At 38.4% G+C, this 16,757-nt stretch overlaps 1 protein-coding gene across 1 annotated transcript in view; it reads right to left on the reverse strand.

Annotated features, from left to right (window-relative positions):
* The window catches only part of plxnb2b (plexin b2b), a 113,201-nt gene that overhangs the window by 11,896 nt on the left and 84,548 nt on the right, over positions 1–16,757 (reverse strand). The window contains exons 17-26 of the mRNA XM_026364932.1: positions 16,034–16,170; positions 15,393–15,575; positions 13,473–13,566; positions 9,737–9,934; positions 8,214–8,393; positions 6,693–6,829; positions 5,004–5,104; positions 4,409–4,638; positions 2,847–3,028; positions 323–389 (exon numbers count right to left, since the gene is read on the reverse strand). Of these exons, the coding sequence (XP_026220717.1) occupies positions 323–389; positions 2,847–3,028; positions 4,409–4,638; positions 5,004–5,104; positions 6,693–6,829; positions 8,214–8,393; positions 9,737–9,934; positions 13,473–13,566; positions 15,393–15,575; positions 16,034–16,170 (1,509 nt within the window). The remainder of the gene's footprint in view (positions 1–322; positions 390–2,846; positions 3,029–4,408; positions 4,639–5,003; positions 5,105–6,692; positions 6,830–8,213; positions 8,394–9,736; positions 9,935–13,472; positions 13,567–15,392; positions 15,576–16,033; positions 16,171–16,757) is intronic.

Consider the following 16,757-nt stretch of genomic DNA (forward strand, 5'->3'; position numbering starts at 1 on the left):
ATACACATTTTCTGTGATAAGGTTCATTCCCTGCTAAATGAATTAGGGGGGAATTATGTATGCTAGGACTGCTTTAGCATATAGTTATAGAAAGTTATACTTTTCGGGCCTTATTTCAATCTTATTACTTTAATAATGAAACATTAGAAAACAGGGAAATGTTAGAAACATCAAAAGTTTAGTGTTGCTTGAAACAACAATCTATTATCAAAATATCTATTAATTATTATCAATAATTTTCTGCTGCTATAATGATTTATTAACTAATCACTGAATCTCTGGTTATCATAATTCATGTCACACATTTATAATCCTATGTTACCTTCAAAAACTGGTAAAGGCAGATAGACATCCAGTTGCACAGCATCCTTTCCACGACTGTCTCTGACCTGGAAAACACATTAGTTTAATATCTTTATGAGAATCGAGTTGAATCACTTGAGTGGATTGATGCTGTGTGTTAAGCAGGGAAGAGGAAATATTTAATTATTACAGGGTGAGGTAAGCTTTTTCATGATGCTGCTTAAATTCTAAACCTACAGTAAAAGCCTGTCACTGATTTGCATTGTTTTGTGTGAACTCACGTGGGAGATTCAGAATTTGTCTTTACATATTTTCAATATGTTTATGTTCTTATTATGTTTTATGTTCAAGCGAGTGCACTATGTTTGATTTAGTTGCAAGACAAATTTCACCTTGAGGACAATAAAGCTGTCTAATTAAATAAAATCAACATGAAAGAGAGTTACTCCTATTATAAATGGTTTTCCTTGCATCTTCTTGAACATTTTAAAATGTTCCTTAAGTCAGTGCTGACACAAAATGTCAACAAGAGAAATTTCTGCTCTGCCTGTCAATGACATGATATTTTAATACAAAACTCAAGTCATTGGTCATTTGACAGATCACCCATCCTACTGTCAAATATCCCCCCATGGTGCCCATTGTTAGCTGTTAGCATGCCTAATTAGATGTCTTGTATATAAGGGGTCTGTGTTGGCACAATGGCCTAATCAGCATAATGAGCCTCTCCATTGGGAGATAATTAAGATGTGTACTTGCATAACAGCCAGTCACAGTGTGCCTAGCCACTGCAGATCACATAACCCCCTCCCAGCCGTGATGAGCGACTGTACTGTCAGACAAATAGGTCCTGCTGAGGAGGGGCAGACACCCATCAGTGGCTGATTTGACCTTGACATGATCATTACAATGAAGACAAGGTGAAAAAACAAAGAGTGCTAAAAATGGAGATTCTTTTCTTAAATTTAATTCCATTAAATTTGTCAGTTAAATGTTTGTAGACAATAATACAACAAAGAAATGAGATATTGCCAAGGGAAGAGAATATGTGGAGTCAATATTTCCTAATATCAGAGAGAAACATCCACAATATTTGGCAGGTTCCTTAAAATACAAATTAATTTTGCAATAGTGAATTATACAGTGATTTTAGGCCAAACACAACCTCATTTAATTTTTTAATCATTCATTTTAAAATTAATTATTTATTACAAAATAACATAATTTCATAATATAATAGATGATTACATTTCTTGGTGAAAAGGGCTGTTAGGAAAACAGAATTTGGGTCATGCTAAATGATGAAGGTGGTTTACACTCCTAAAGCAGTTTGCAAAAAGACTATTTAATTTGATTTAGGGCAAAAAGGAACAAAAGAAATTTGTAGGCTGCATCCCGTTGGTCAAGAGCAACAGGACAGGAAGAGGAAGGAGGAACAGCTGAAGTAGAATCAACCAGCACATTGTGGTTGGACTCCAACAAGGAAAATAAACAGAAGGAGAAACAGAAGGAGGAGGACTGGAATAGATCAAGCAGCAGTCTGGCTCTCAATAGTGGACTACAGTATTCAGTGTAAAATTCGACTGAAAACATGGCAACAGAATGAAACAGTGCACCACATCTTGAAAGGAATCCCAGTCCTCCTAATCTGGCTGATAATATCAGGGCCAGGGTTTAGTTCTGGGGTAATTTAATAGTGCTGGGAAAGAACAAGACTGCACAATCTAAAGAGCAAAAGTCGTCAGCCAAGTGTCTGCAGCTACATTAGGGGCTCTGTGGGATGTATTAAAGTGCGAGTTCAATTAAGAAGCTACAGTGCTCAAACGCTCCCAGCAACAATGTTAACATGGTTACTCTTAGCAGGTATAATGTTTACCGTGACTGCCTGATTAATTTAGCATTTTAGCATGCTAACATTTGCTGATTAGTATTGAAGTATATCTGAGTCTGTTGGGAATGTCGATCATGATACTGAGGATAATTATGGTGACTACACTTTGGGGCAACTTGGATGGCTCTGCAAAATTAAATTACTACAGTTCATCCTGAGAGCAACATAGAACATCTCACTGGGATAGTAAGAAGCAGAAATGTCAATATTATCATGGCACTGGAGGAAAAGTCAGGATCACTAAAACTATTTGGATTATTCCTCTGTGAATTATGACAAATTCTGCATCATAGCATCTTGTGTATGTTGAAATATTTCCTTGTATTATTAAAAAACGACCTTTTGGTGGCATTAACAAAAGATCAGGGGATCACCAAAGTAAATAGGATTCATCCTGTGGGTAACATGAATGTCTTTTGGCAATTCTTTCAGACATCTATTTCACCCAGGTCCAGAGTGGTGCACCACAGGCTGACACTGACATCTCTCGAGTCACTCTGCTGGTGTAGCTACAAGGCATCCACGTTACCCAGCTGACACAATGTTGTGCAGCTAGTTTTCCTTTGAGCCCTTAAACATGGCACTGACATTTGTGCATTGTGACTGCACCTGTATCTGCCAAACAACAGGACTGAGTTGATTCTTCACTTACCTGCGCAGCATGAGTTTAGGGTTCTTGCTGTTGACGTAGTCATTCATCAGTTCGAGCAGCAGTGTTCTCATAATGTCAGTGTAGTATTCCAGTTTTCCATGCAGAGCCACTGTCAGCAGGGAGGCAAAATACACCTTGGCCCTGGCGTTAAAGTCATGACTGCGCTCCAGGGTACGGATAAACTACAAACACACCACCACACACAGACGCACACAAAGATAAACAGGCAAATGACAAGCGAAATTAATGAGGAAGCCCACACACACAGAAGCGAATCCAACATAATATGCTTTTAAATGATCAAAATACTAATGCTTGTGAAAACAATAATTATCAAGGTAAATTCAGTTATGCCCTGTAAAATATTGTGGCTCAGAGAAGATACCAATTAGTGGAAGAGGAATCACCCACACATATGCAATTAACACCTCAGAGGCCGTTTCTGTGCCAGCAGTATTGTATTATTAGTAATCTTCACACGTCTCCCTCTGCTGCTACTCACTTCTCATACTGTACTTACTGAAACATTACACAGTTCCCAATTCAAGGGGAGGACAGTCTGAATTTAAAGCAGATGCAAAGGATATTGTAGTATGCTGACTGTGGTTGAGGCAGTAAATTAAGGTAAATGTTTACCTGGCTGGTTTGATTTTACCATGTTATTGCTATTGGAAAAATAAAACCGATAACAAATTTAACCTGCTCCCTTTTCAAAGCATAATTAGTTATTGTATATGTTTGATGGCTCTTTGCCATAAAACTCTAATGTTGTCCAGACACTGTTAAATCACAAAAAAGAGCTGCATTGAGATATCTACTGAATGGGAGTCTAGTTTCTGAGTGGCTCTACATCAGAGAGACAATACTTCTTAACTTCACAGATGACAAGGTTTATGCCGCTTGGCTAAGCTAAGAGGATTTTGTTAAAAATAAATTGTCAGCCACAGTCTATAAATCATGGTATACTGTGTGCTATATAACGTGTGCACCAAACAAATACAGAAATGTGACTAAAATATAAGTACCTCAAATGATGATCAAATACGTTTAATCATATGATAATGAAATATCATACGAATATTTAGAGCCACAGTAAATGCTATTGCCAGAATGCTAACGTGCTCACACATAATGAGTGTTCACCATGTTCAACCTCTTGGTTTACAGTGTTAACAAACTAGCATATGTTTAATTAGCAGTGAACACGAAGTACTGTTTAGGTTACTGGGATTGGCAATAGTTCTGCAAAATGTTGGTTGTAAACCAAATATTTTGACCTGATTATACGAGAGGAAAAGTCGGAGGATTTTCAAAGTTTTTACAAAGTGTCTCTCAGACAATCCATCTAATAGTAAATATTTCACTAAGAAGCACAAATATGAATCAAATAAAAACTACAGGGTCACTATATACACACATCTGTGAACCATAACTGTCTACGTAACAGGAACCAAAGGGATGGGCATCGAAATGAGTTTTAAAAGCATCTAGAATCAGTCACTTTGAGAAGTGCTTACGCCGCACCTCTTTAAACTATATGTGCCTATATTAAGTATATTTACATTAATGAGGAAGGTCTTGGAGTTCAGCAGGTTGGAGAACTGGTTGAGCGCCTGGGTCACTACGGCCCGTCGAGCCTCTGGGATGTCTAGTCTCCCTGTGATCATCACATCATTGGCCCCATCCTTAGAGGGCAAGAAGAAGACCCGGTCTGTGTAAGTCTTGTAGTCCAAGAAAGGGATTCTTCCCTCGCTCAGATCATTGGTGTGGTCCTCCATCTCGATCATGAGGTCTGTGAGAGAGAGAAACAAGAAAATGTCACCTGGTTTCTTTTTAATAAGTAGCTTTTGTCATTTGCGTGCACAGCTCGTCTGTCTCAATCAGCATGTCGTGAGAGACGGAAAGGACCATTGTCTGGAAAATTACTTCAGCTGTGAAATATTGTTTTCTTTTACTGTCGCTGTGAAACTGTCCCTCATAATTATGGTAACAATGTTAAGAAGAAGAATTCATTTAATTCACTGCATTACAATAAATCAAAAAATATATAATCAGAGCAATGAAGCATTTCATTACTTTATAGCTTGTCAGAAACATGGATCCTTTGAGGGGCATTAGCAATAATTCCCAGCTTTTGCACAGCTGCACTGGTTGTACCTGTGAATTCTTTCTTGCAGCGATCTCGTACGCTTTCCTCCAGATTCTCGAGCTGGTGCTTCACTTTCTCATACTCCCTCTCTGCCTGCTGGCTCTTTCTCCTTAACAGGTAAAAAGACAGACAAACAACACAGGTGTCATTCAAGCAGGCATGCTAAATAAAAAAATACTGCCACAGATTCGGATTCAAAGGCTACAAAAATTGGCTATCACAGATATATCAGATTGGTTTATGTTATGTTAGTTATTTATATTTATTAAGAGCCATGAAGAAACAACACAATGTATTGCAGTTTCTATATTTTTTAAAAGTTACAAAACATTTAGAGATACTTCTCATGTCTCCAAGCTCACTGATGGACTTGAAAAGAAAAGTATTTGTCAGTGGGCTGGAAATAAAACTAAAATATCTCTTCTCTTAGAATAATGGTTGGCATTAAATTGTAAAACGGACCCAGGAAACTATAATGTTTATTTATAAGGCTTAACCTTTTCATATTTTGACTTGTTAACAAACTCTTCCTCTAATCACTGAGTAGATAATGCTCACTAAATAATAGAAAACAAGCTATCACACCAGCCCTCCAGCAATTTGAATCAACAAGACTTTAGTGAACTGTAAACCTTAATGATCTGAAATGAAGCTATGTAATAAAGGATCATGAGTAGGTTGCAGCCTATGTGTGGTGCACAGACATCCCACTACAGCTTGTTAGTTTTTAGATGGATATCGTTAGCTGTGCTGATTCTGCACCGAGGATCTAAACTGTGATCAGCTCTTATGTTCTGCAGATTTTAAAAATCACCCCAAAACATATTTCAATATTTTTAATAAGTTCACCAAACTCCAAAGAGATGCCCAAGTCTACATTCATGAATATTTAACAAAAACACAAAAGAGTTTAAGAGTTCAAAAAAATTATCATCTAAAGCTGCCAGGTGAAATGTTTTGTATTGAATTCTAATGCTCTTCTCTTAGAGATTCCATGCCCACTTTAAGCTCTTAAAAATAAAATGTAATGTTGTTTTAACAACTTCATACTTCATGCGTTTTTCTAATTTTATGAGATTTCCTGATGTTTAAGATGTCTGCTACAGAACATTATGCATTATTTCTGCTTTGGGGTCTCAATATAATAATTTTTTATGTCTACGACTGGTACTTTTTATGCAGCATTACTTATCTCTGTTGCTAAATCAGTCCATTTGGATTCATATTATTTTAGTTTTTCTAGAAATGTGTTTATTTGACAATGGAGTTAGAACCACTGGACCTTTAGTCAACCCCAAACACACAAGTAACGTCCCCTTCATCATCACTGTATGTGCAGTTCTAGTTTTTTGTTGAACTGTTACCACTTCACAACAATTTAATACATGTGGGGTATGTCAAGACAATTTCAACACAAGCCAAAAAAGCCAAAAAGCCTGAGACTGGGAACCATTGCTTAAAAACACTTAATGTTTCTCAATTAAGTTGGATGTTTTTTTCTTGCCAAGTAGCCACCTGTGCTAGAAAACTGTAAAAATAACCACTAAATAACCCCACTAGTGATTATAGACAACTATAGACATTATTTATCGGGCTGTGTTTAGACAAATGTTTCTACAGCTACATCTGAGCTTAAAAAAGCCCACAGAATCACTATTTTTATTATGGTGAAGTTAGCCTAAAATAGCTTAACTTACCTGTAGCAGTACACGGAGATAGCGATGATGAGCAGCATAGGCACAATGACAGCGGGGATGATGATGTAGAGCGACAAATCATTCTTCTGCTCGTATTGCACCGAGCCCACCACCCACTCCCCTTTTCCAAACTTGATCTGTGCAGAAACACAAAGGGGGAATCTTATTATCTGCACAAGCTCTTCTCGCATTTTAGCCAGACATTTATTCAGGTAGAAGTCAATAGTGTCCAACTGTGCTGAAAAGGAAAAAGTGGAGGAGAATCTACATAATTGCCCACAGTTCTGCTAAAGCAGCTGCAGGACGTCTTTGTATTTTTTAAAGTGCCGGGGCTATATCCAAGTTGGTGGACCAACACTAACTGAACTAATGAATAACTGTATTGAGTTTGACACTGTATAATCAAGCCTTCTCTATGAAAGTATCCTGTACTATTGATAGTCTGGTGATGTCACTTCTTTATGCAGCACACAGCCACAGCACTGAAACAATAGATCACTTAGAGGAATTACCCAGAGGAGCATTCATCACAATTGTAGCTAAGCTATAATTAAATGTAATTATAAGGGCCTGTAGCTACATGAAAATTGTTCAACGAGTTAGAAAATGGGGTCTTAAGTAGCACAGAGGACACGCCTAGAAAAGAACAGTAAAGATTCATGATGCATGCCAGGTCTCAGCTAGTGTTAGTGTACAGGATGTGTGTACAGTGATGGAAGGTACATCAATACATTTACTTAAGTACTCTACTCAAGGTAATCCTTCAATAGTTTACAGTTACAAAACATATGAAGAATTAATAAAATATTACTATATACACTGCCTGGCCAAAAAAACAAGTCACCACCTGGATTTCACCAAGCAAATAGTTCGATTGGATATTAATGAAGTGATTCATATTTTTCAGCTGGCAACACAATGAGGTCATCACACTACCTGAATGTACTGAATGACCCATTTTTTTCCATCTATAGATTTTTTTTTATTTCTTAATTTGTGAAAGCACAGACTTAATTTTCACGCATGATCTAGCCATCACAGAGTCCAGGACTTTAACCTCATTGAGAATCTTCGGGGTTTACTGGAGAAGATTTTAAACAACAGTCCAATACAAAATGAGAAATGAATGCAACGACTGAAATAAATGTGGTGACGTTGCACAAGCTCATGCCACAGTGAACGTGTGCTGTAATCAAAGCAAAAGAAACAGTGTAGGACTTTTGTTTTGGCTAAGCAGTGTAGATTTAACAACGTGATTAGCAATGACTTTGAAACTACTACTTTGATATTATGTGCCTAAGTCATTTAAATATTTTTCATTTAAAAATAAAACTTTCACGGTTTCGTTTTTTCAAATCTGAAGATTTCTCGTTTTTCTTTTAATTAATTTGATTTATTATTAATAAGTTGGGGGTATACATTATGAAGGCTAATTGCTTATAACCATTACTCCATTAGTCTACAACCATTAGTCTTAATACTTCCTCCACCACTGTGTGTCTATTCCTTTTTTGATCTGACCATTAGATCCAGGAGCTCTGGTCGGGTGTCCCTGCGGTGCCGTCTGGAGCGAGCCCGGGGTGTGGTCGATGGTGGGTCCAGGAACAGCTTCTCATCCTGAAGTGTGTTGACCACACAGAGAACATCGCCCACAAACGCTTGAGCCTCTTTGGCTGTCATAGCTTTGGAGAATCCTCGACCCTGCAGTGGAAGACCGACTATAATGCTTAAAGTGTTGTGACTAAACAACATAGGGAGAATTAATTACTGCATTTATAAACCATCAAGCATGTGGATAATACAAAGAGTATTAAAAAATTATTGTAAGCACTTTCATTAGTAAGGGATGGAAAGTTTATAGCTTTACTGCTCCACCATGAGTGCCAAAATTAATTAAAAAGATTAAGATTATAAATATAAATATAAAATGTCAATGTAAGCACATTTCTAAGTGCTTTCTTACGTAGGACACTTTAGGCACAGATTCAGTCAATGCAACAATCTAGGCATTACAACATACACATAATGACTCGACAGCACACTTCTGTAACCACAGATATGCTTTTGGCTACTCTAATGCACACTAGAATAAATTAGCTTAGGCAAAAGGGAATCGAAGTAACTGGAAAAGTTTCAGACCTATTTTTTGCAATTGCTTTTCCCATCTGATTTGAATAAAGTGTGTTTACCCGAAGACAACTTAAAGACTACAGAAGCCCACAGATGACATGGAGCAGTTACTGGTAAGAGTTACTTTGATAATCAATTAGTTGTTTATTAATTTTCGATATGACTACACTGATAAACTGTATATCTTTTGGATTAATGAGGAGTGTCAGGCAAAACAACCAATTTGAACACATCACCTCAGGAAACTATGGTGGGATTATATAATTGTTTAGACTTTTAAAGACCAAGTGACTTCACAAAATCAAAAAATCATGTGGAATTAATGGATAATGAAACTACAGAGAAAAACTTTTTTCCAATTAGTTGATAAACTCAAATAAAACTTTACTAATTGTCATGAGAAAGCTTATTACAAGTAATAGAGTCTTGTATATTACAATACAATGCAGGGTAAGCGTAAGATGGTTTTGCTTAAGGACCCCTAATGGAGGTAGGCCTCAGCTGGGATTCGAACCCCGGTCGCCCGCATGGAGGGCAGCCATGTTCCCACAACACTATATAGCCAGTTTATCTGTTTATAAGTGTGTAATTAAACACATGTTTGCTAATTGCAGCAACTAATGTACATTTGCCTCAGTTCATTTAACTTCCAAAAACAATCACGCCACTGAGCGAAAATAACAAATGTGCTGTTATTTGCATAATTCTTCTATGCAGCGAAATGCAACTGTTATACAAGCAGCTAAAAAGTGAAAATGTGGTGCAGCAACTGCAATTCAGCATCTTTTTCCATTTTTGTCCTCAAGTCAGATAATAACATCATTTGTCTTAATTCACTCACACAAAGGAGGCTGAGTTCAGCTCGGTCATGCTTTAACTGCAGCAGTAAACGAAGCTGTATGGTCTGTACTCACGGTGACGATGATGATGCTGGCCTCTGTGATGACCTTCTTTGTCAGCTCGTGGAAGGTGGGGTCAGGGTGGTAGTCAAAGGGCTTTAATTCCCTTTTCCAGTTGTCCAGCTGGATGTATGTTTTAAAGTGCTGGTTAAGGGAGTCGTTTAGTGTTGGAGATCGAAACTGAAGGGCTGTGTCGTTCTTCTCGTGGGCGAACTGAAAATGTTGAGGGGAGGGTAAAATGTCACAATGTGACTCAAACAACCAAACAGTGACATTAAATGAAAAGAGGCAAGAAAAGACATGAACGAGAATATAATACCATAATGCAGGGTAGGATTAGAGATAAAAAAAAAAAAAAGCAAGCGGTGGGTGTCGAGGGATTTTTTAAAAGAGACAATGAATTAAGGTTTTTGTTCTGCGAGGGTTTTGGGAGGTGGTGTCATGGGGGAAAAAAAGCCTGGTTTTGTACAAGAGTAAGGTACAAAGTATGTGCTTCTTTTCAGTCATTCTATTAAAATCACTATCTGCCATCGTAGAATTGCAGCCTGAAATGAATCACAACTCATGTTGAGTCATTCCTCCTCTGGTTTTGTTTATTTGTGCGTGATTAACTGGACTGATGGTGATATTTCTGTCAGTCTTTGATTGCTTTCATACATAGTTGACAATACTGTGTGTGACAGCTAAACCATATACTCCTACACAAAGTCCAAGTCTTTCAAAAGGACAAGGTAAAAGGCGTAGGCCACATTGAGTAATGCCTTAAAAAGTCACGCAGACCTACTACAATCTTGCGTAATTTACAGTATCTATGTAAAAATGGGTTGCACCAGATATCTGTGAATAAATCACCAAGTTTGTATATAAAGTGAGAAGAGGCTTTCAACAACAACTAGCAGGTTTCAAACTAGCAATTAACAAAACCATGGTGCACCATTAAATCTAGCTCAAGAGTGTCTTAGCTACATAGACCAAAATGTTGGTGCAGTGTTTGCTAAACTTCATCCATCCTCTCTTTACTTTTCCTTTCCCAGTTAGATCTGCCTAATGTAATGCAGGAAAACTCTATGAGGCTGTGCAGGTATGATTAAATGCCAACATGCTCACGATGTTAAAGCTGATGACCTTAAGCCATACAGCTAAGTTAGAAGAATGAAAACAAGAGATTCAAAATGATCCCAAGAGTAAAAAATTACAAAAAAGACTAATAACTTATAACTAAAGATATTTTCCTAAGGGATCTGTCTGACACTTTGTCAGCCCTGAGGCCCAACAGCTAAACAACCACATCACCAGAATTGATAAAGCAGTGTGTGGAGGAGTTGAAGCAGCACGTGCGCCTCTGGAGTTGGACAAATGGAGAGCTTAACCACTGGAGTTGGAAACCTGTGTGGCCACCCCTGAGGTTGATCTTAGCCAGAACTTGCACAGACTGCAGGAGCAGTTGGAGGACAGTCAGCTGGAGAGTGACAGACTGCAGGGGGAGCTGCAGCATGCTCTACTCTAACTTGACAAAAATGTCAGGAACTTCATTGAAAAGCAGAGTGAGCATGACACCATTCTGCACCAGGTCAAGCAGTTTTTCATAGATGAGACAGTAGAGTGGGACCAAACTATCCAGAAACTGGAGATTGACCCGAAGCTGGTCTCAATCCAATCAAAGAAGGAAAAATATATGATCAACACAATGATGGAGATAAATGAGAAGCTTTGGGAGAATAAAGGGAACTGTTGTACACGGCCAAGATTTCACATACACCTTTGCAAAGTCCAACGTCAGGTTACTACAGCTCACTGGACATCTTAGATGTATGGCAGTGGATGGCACCGAAACATCTGTCTCCACATACCAGTGTTCAGAGCAGGGAAACCTGAATCTCACCTTCCCACGGGTTCCTCCAAACCCACAAATCCCAGAACATAGCAGTGACCAATATTAATAATAAAGCCAAACCGGCCAAGGCAGATGGCCGTCCACTCTGAGTCCATTTCTGCTGGAGGTTTCTTCCCAAAAAGGGATTTTGCCTAGTGCTTGCTCAAGGGGGATTTGTCATGTTTTTCTCTATAATAAAATAAGGTCTTTTCCTTACTATTGTGATAGCACTATATAATTTAAGTCAACTGAATTGAATAATGTGATATTTTATCATAAATTACTTATAAAACTGTGTGATACTTTTGTATCATACTTCAGCTTTTCAGACAAACCAGTGTTCCTTGCTAATTTGGCAATTTAAATTGCCTTTCATGGAAACTAGTGTTTCTTTCAAATTCTGCATTTTAATTGGAACCAGTGTTTTATTTTTCCTGATTTGGCAATTTAATTGGGAATTAATTAGGTTTTTTCACATGTAAAATCTGGGACAATTTTGGCCCACTAGAAGAGGAAATTCAAGACATGAAAACTTTCCAAATTGCTCTGAAAAGCTGAAGTGTGCTGTGAAGAGTACACACTTAAACTTATCAGAGGAACCAATGTTTTTTACTAATTTGGCAAACAAATTGGTAATTCATTAATCAGTATTTCCATAGGTAAAAACTGCAGGGAATTCTGTCCACTAGAAGAAATTCAAGACAATAAATGAACAAAAGGTCAATTACAAAATTACATAGTTCATTTTACTTTAATAGATTTATCTGACAACTATAGTTACTAGTTGCTCTTAAGAACAATTTAGATTATAAAAATTTAATATAAGCATGCAGCACTGCTACCAATTCTCTACTCTAAGTAAGTTGGTGAAGTTCAAACAAACAAACAAAAAAAAAAAATCAGGTGCAACAGACTAAAGGAAAAACCACACACCACTGCCTGAAGTCACTAGACTGACCTGCAAATTAATCAACATGTTTTACTACAAGTCAGCTGCCATAATAACTCCAAATATTTGGGTCTAGTTCAGTAGCTGGACTTAAACCAAGAGAAGCTTATGAGGCTGACCAGCCAAGGCCTTTGAGATAACACTTTACATCTGCTGCTAGGTTGTGGCAGCCAGAAGTCTTGTCAAAATTCTCCTGTCCCCGGGTACCAAATACCAAGGACTTGGCCAGAAGTGAAGTGGTGAAGAGCACCATAGTCACATAATCTTCTGTAACCTTAATGCCGGTATTAAATTTAGCCCTTTAAATGAAATGAACAAAATTGCTGCTGCTTAACACTGGCCAGCACACTGGAGGACAGGCAACGGCAAGCTACTCTGCACACCTCCTTCAAGTTCTCTGGCACAGTCAGCCCTACTTGATTAAGCTGGACAAGGAATAGTTATATTTTGGTGAGGGTGAAACAGTGGTGCTGCTATCTGCAATCCTACAGGTTTAAAGGATTTATAGGCAAAGAAGTGAGATGAAGTAATACTGGCTTATGGAATCTCACTGATGTGTGGAAGCAAAGAGAAGAAGAGAGATGTGTGTTTTTTTTTGTGTGTGTGTGTGTGTGTGTGTGTGTGTGTGTGCCCACTCAAACAGCTGAAATGCTTCACAGAGTGTGAATGAATCACCGCTGTAGTCGTGGGCTCCTGAGATGTGGGGAGATCGATGGACAGTACTGCAGCTGTGTGTGTATCTGTGTGTGGGGTAGGGGGGGAGTTGGCAGCTGGAAAAGTTGAAAAATCTCTGAGACAAAGAGTTAAAAAAAAGAGCAACAGAAATAGTGATGGGAGTATAGAGATGGTGATGGTTAGAAGTGGATGATCATCCGTGCTGACGAAAACATGAAGAGGAAGTGGTGATAGGATAATAGGGAAGTAGAAACCTCAAAAGCTGTCACGTTGTCTCCCTGGACCTTCATAACAGCAGTCTGGATCAGGTCAAAGCCAGAGCCGGTCACCAAAATGTTTCTCCCACCACTAAAACACACACACACACACACAAACATATGTATATAAGCACACACAGAAAGCATGTAAACCCAAATTTCTCCATGAATTAGTCATAAAATATAATCAGACAATAAGTGAAATATAGAGAAAGACAATGTATACAAAACAAAAACTACACTATTTTGTATTATTGAACACACCTAAAAAAACACAACAGTGCTGGTGTAAAACATAAGTGAACCATTGAAGTCAAAAGCTTTTTGAACCTCGTTTGGCATCAAATCTGTCTGTGCTACCCCAAAGGTGGATTTTCTTTGTTTGAAGTCATTCTGTAGTAGATTGAACTATTGCATCACTCTGCTTTCACTGAGCTGCAGTTGGCAGATGCCCACCCTGACATTATCTTTCAAGATATGCAGTTAACCTTGGAATTAATTTTCTACCCATCCAGCCTAGAGGCAGCAAAGGTACCACATGTCCTGATGCTACCTCACACACTACTTCATTTTAAGGGGGTTGTGTTCGTGTTGGTATGCAGTGCCTTTTTTTATACCATACTGTATGTGGGGCTGTGTGTTCTTCCCAAACAATTAACCTGACCCTAGTTTCATCAGTTCAAAAAACACTTTGCCAGTAGTGTTCTTTTTTTTCTTTTTTCTTTAGCAAACTTCAGGAAAATGGTGATGGAGAGGGTCTAAGGTGTCCTTCCATGGACACCATGTTCCATGGTGGACTGATAAATACAGTTGCTACCTAACTTTAAGCATTTATTGCTACTCTTTGGGTCCTTTTTTGACCTTTGTCGACATTATGCATTGTGCTTTTGAAACAGTTTGACTGTGGGCGGCTTTCACATTATTATCATTTGTTCCTATTCTTGGTAGTAAGCCCTCTGTGACATCTTTTTGTAATGCATGGTTCACATTAGAAGATGCTCTTTGTGACCAGCAAACTAGAAAAATGTTTTATTAAGTGTTGCATACTATACGTCAGATGTCCTCTAATCCACACATCCAATAGTATTTTATTGGCTGGACTCATTGCTAACTCACGACTTTTGTTGATTAGACTTTAGGGTTCTAACCTACACTGTGAATTCTTGAATTATTCATTCAGTATGGTCAAATCAATATAATGATTTGTGTGTCATTAGTTAAAATGACCAAATTTTAGGGGTTCAAAAGGATCCCTAAATATGAGTATAGACGTATCTCGGCACAAAAAGACAGACTCAAAGGCAGACAGATACATTTCTTAAATTTAACTTGGGGTAATTTTTCACTGGAGATGAAAACAAATTAGTTTAGCCTGCAAGCACCTGTGTGTTTTTCCAGTCTGTATGTCTAATCAGACTGTGCACCATACTGCTCTCAGTTGCACAAGAAAATCAACATAACCATCTAATGCATCAATTTTGAGCAATCATCAAGCCGTTTGTTATAACATCAAAGACATAAAATTTGTATCCCCTTCAGCCAATCAAAACTAAGTACAGAAAATATTCAGCCCACGCAGACATGCTCAGCAACTCTAGGAGGACAAAAAAAAAAAAAAAAAAAAACTCTTAAAAACAAAAGGGTTCTTTACATTAATAATATCTACTGTGGTTTAGACAGACAGAGGCTTGCAGGGCAAAGAATAAGGCAGGTTCCTTTTAAGATTACTATTCCATTTGACCTTGTCATAAATGTCAACTTTGCAGTTTTCGTCCTGCTTTTCTTTGCTTCTCTATTTTAAAAACAGATGTGTGTTGAGGTATTTGAGGTACTCAAAGGGAAATGTCATGCTACAACGGACAAAAATAGCACTTTGATTAGAGTTAAAAGCCCTTCAAGTCACTACAATAAACTCACCAGACAAAGCTTCCTTTGGGCTCGTGGTCCAGAATCGTGGGGTTTTCCATGAATTGGAAGGCACTTGGGATGGATGTGGTGGTACTCTTTCCATACTTCATTGTGACAGTGAGAGGGTCAGAGGGCACCTTATCTGCTCGGTATTCTCCTGTCCTGCAGGTGATCACTGGTCCAAACTGCTCCCTGCCAAGACAAGGACAGCTCTAACTCAGTTCTGGCTGGCTAGAAGAGTGGAGATCACCAAGGTCACTGTGCAGAGGAAGCAACGCGGCAGGAGTGTGACAGCTTGTTAAATTCCATCTTTGCTGCTTCTCTAACTCGTTATTTTTCCGTTACCTCCGCCTAAAATGTCACCATGAACCAGTTTTTACAGAGCAACCGTGGTCACAACAGTACAGGCAAATGGTGAGAGAAAAGAAAATCCTTCTTATGACACCAAAGTTAAGGTCAATTCCATTTTCAGTTTAGAAATGTAAAAAAGAATATTTAAAAAATCTATTTATGGGCTTCAAAGTGTACTGTAGAATTTGCATAGAATACCCTGTGTGAATAACAAGTAGCACTTATCAAGCAAAGACACTGAATTTAAACAGAATTGGTCTTTGGCATGAATGACAATTATTGAGAAAAGAATTCCTTACACAGTGCACTCAACACCTCCGATGGTAACCTGGACATCCTCCCGACTGCCAGTGTCCAGAAATTTCCCAGTAATTGTAATGAGGGTGCCCCCAGCTTTAGGACCTTTAGCAGGCTTCACTGCATCTGGAATCGGGTTCTGATGATGGGGAGGGGGTCACGAGATACAGAGTGAATACATACTCTCTTGCCACTGCAAGAATTTACACACACAAGCTTCAAAACACATACAAACACTTGATGCACAGAGCTATGTTGTACACACACACACACACACACACACACACACACACACACACACACACACACACACACTTTCTCTCACCCTGCTTAATCTCCCAGTCTCTATCAGAACTATTCACACACATTTACATACTCACACTCATACAAGCACCACATCTGCCTCAATTTGCTGAGCAAACAGTTAGGCGGAGCACTCCCCTGTGGGGAAGCTTTAGCGGAGCCAGTGATATGAAAAGCCAGTTAAATAGCTATGCTGAAGCCTGTTAAAGTATTAGAGAAAAAGAGGGGACTGCTGTACTGCACAGCATCTTGTTAAAGGGGAATGCATACGAATTCTGGATTATCATACAATGCATTGCCATTGTAATATGACAGCATCTAGGCGCTTAATTTGACAATACACTGGGATGTTGCATTTAAACATTTAATTTAACTGGCATGCCCTTGGTGAAAGGGTTCTCCGAAGGAAACTGAACATTTCAT

Source organism: Anabas testudineus, chromosome 6, assembly GCF_900324465.2.
Source record: "Anabas testudineus chromosome 6, fAnaTes1.2, whole genome shotgun sequence".
Classification (NCBI taxonomy): domain Eukaryota; kingdom Metazoa; phylum Chordata; class Actinopteri; order Anabantiformes; family Anabantidae; genus Anabas; species Anabas testudineus.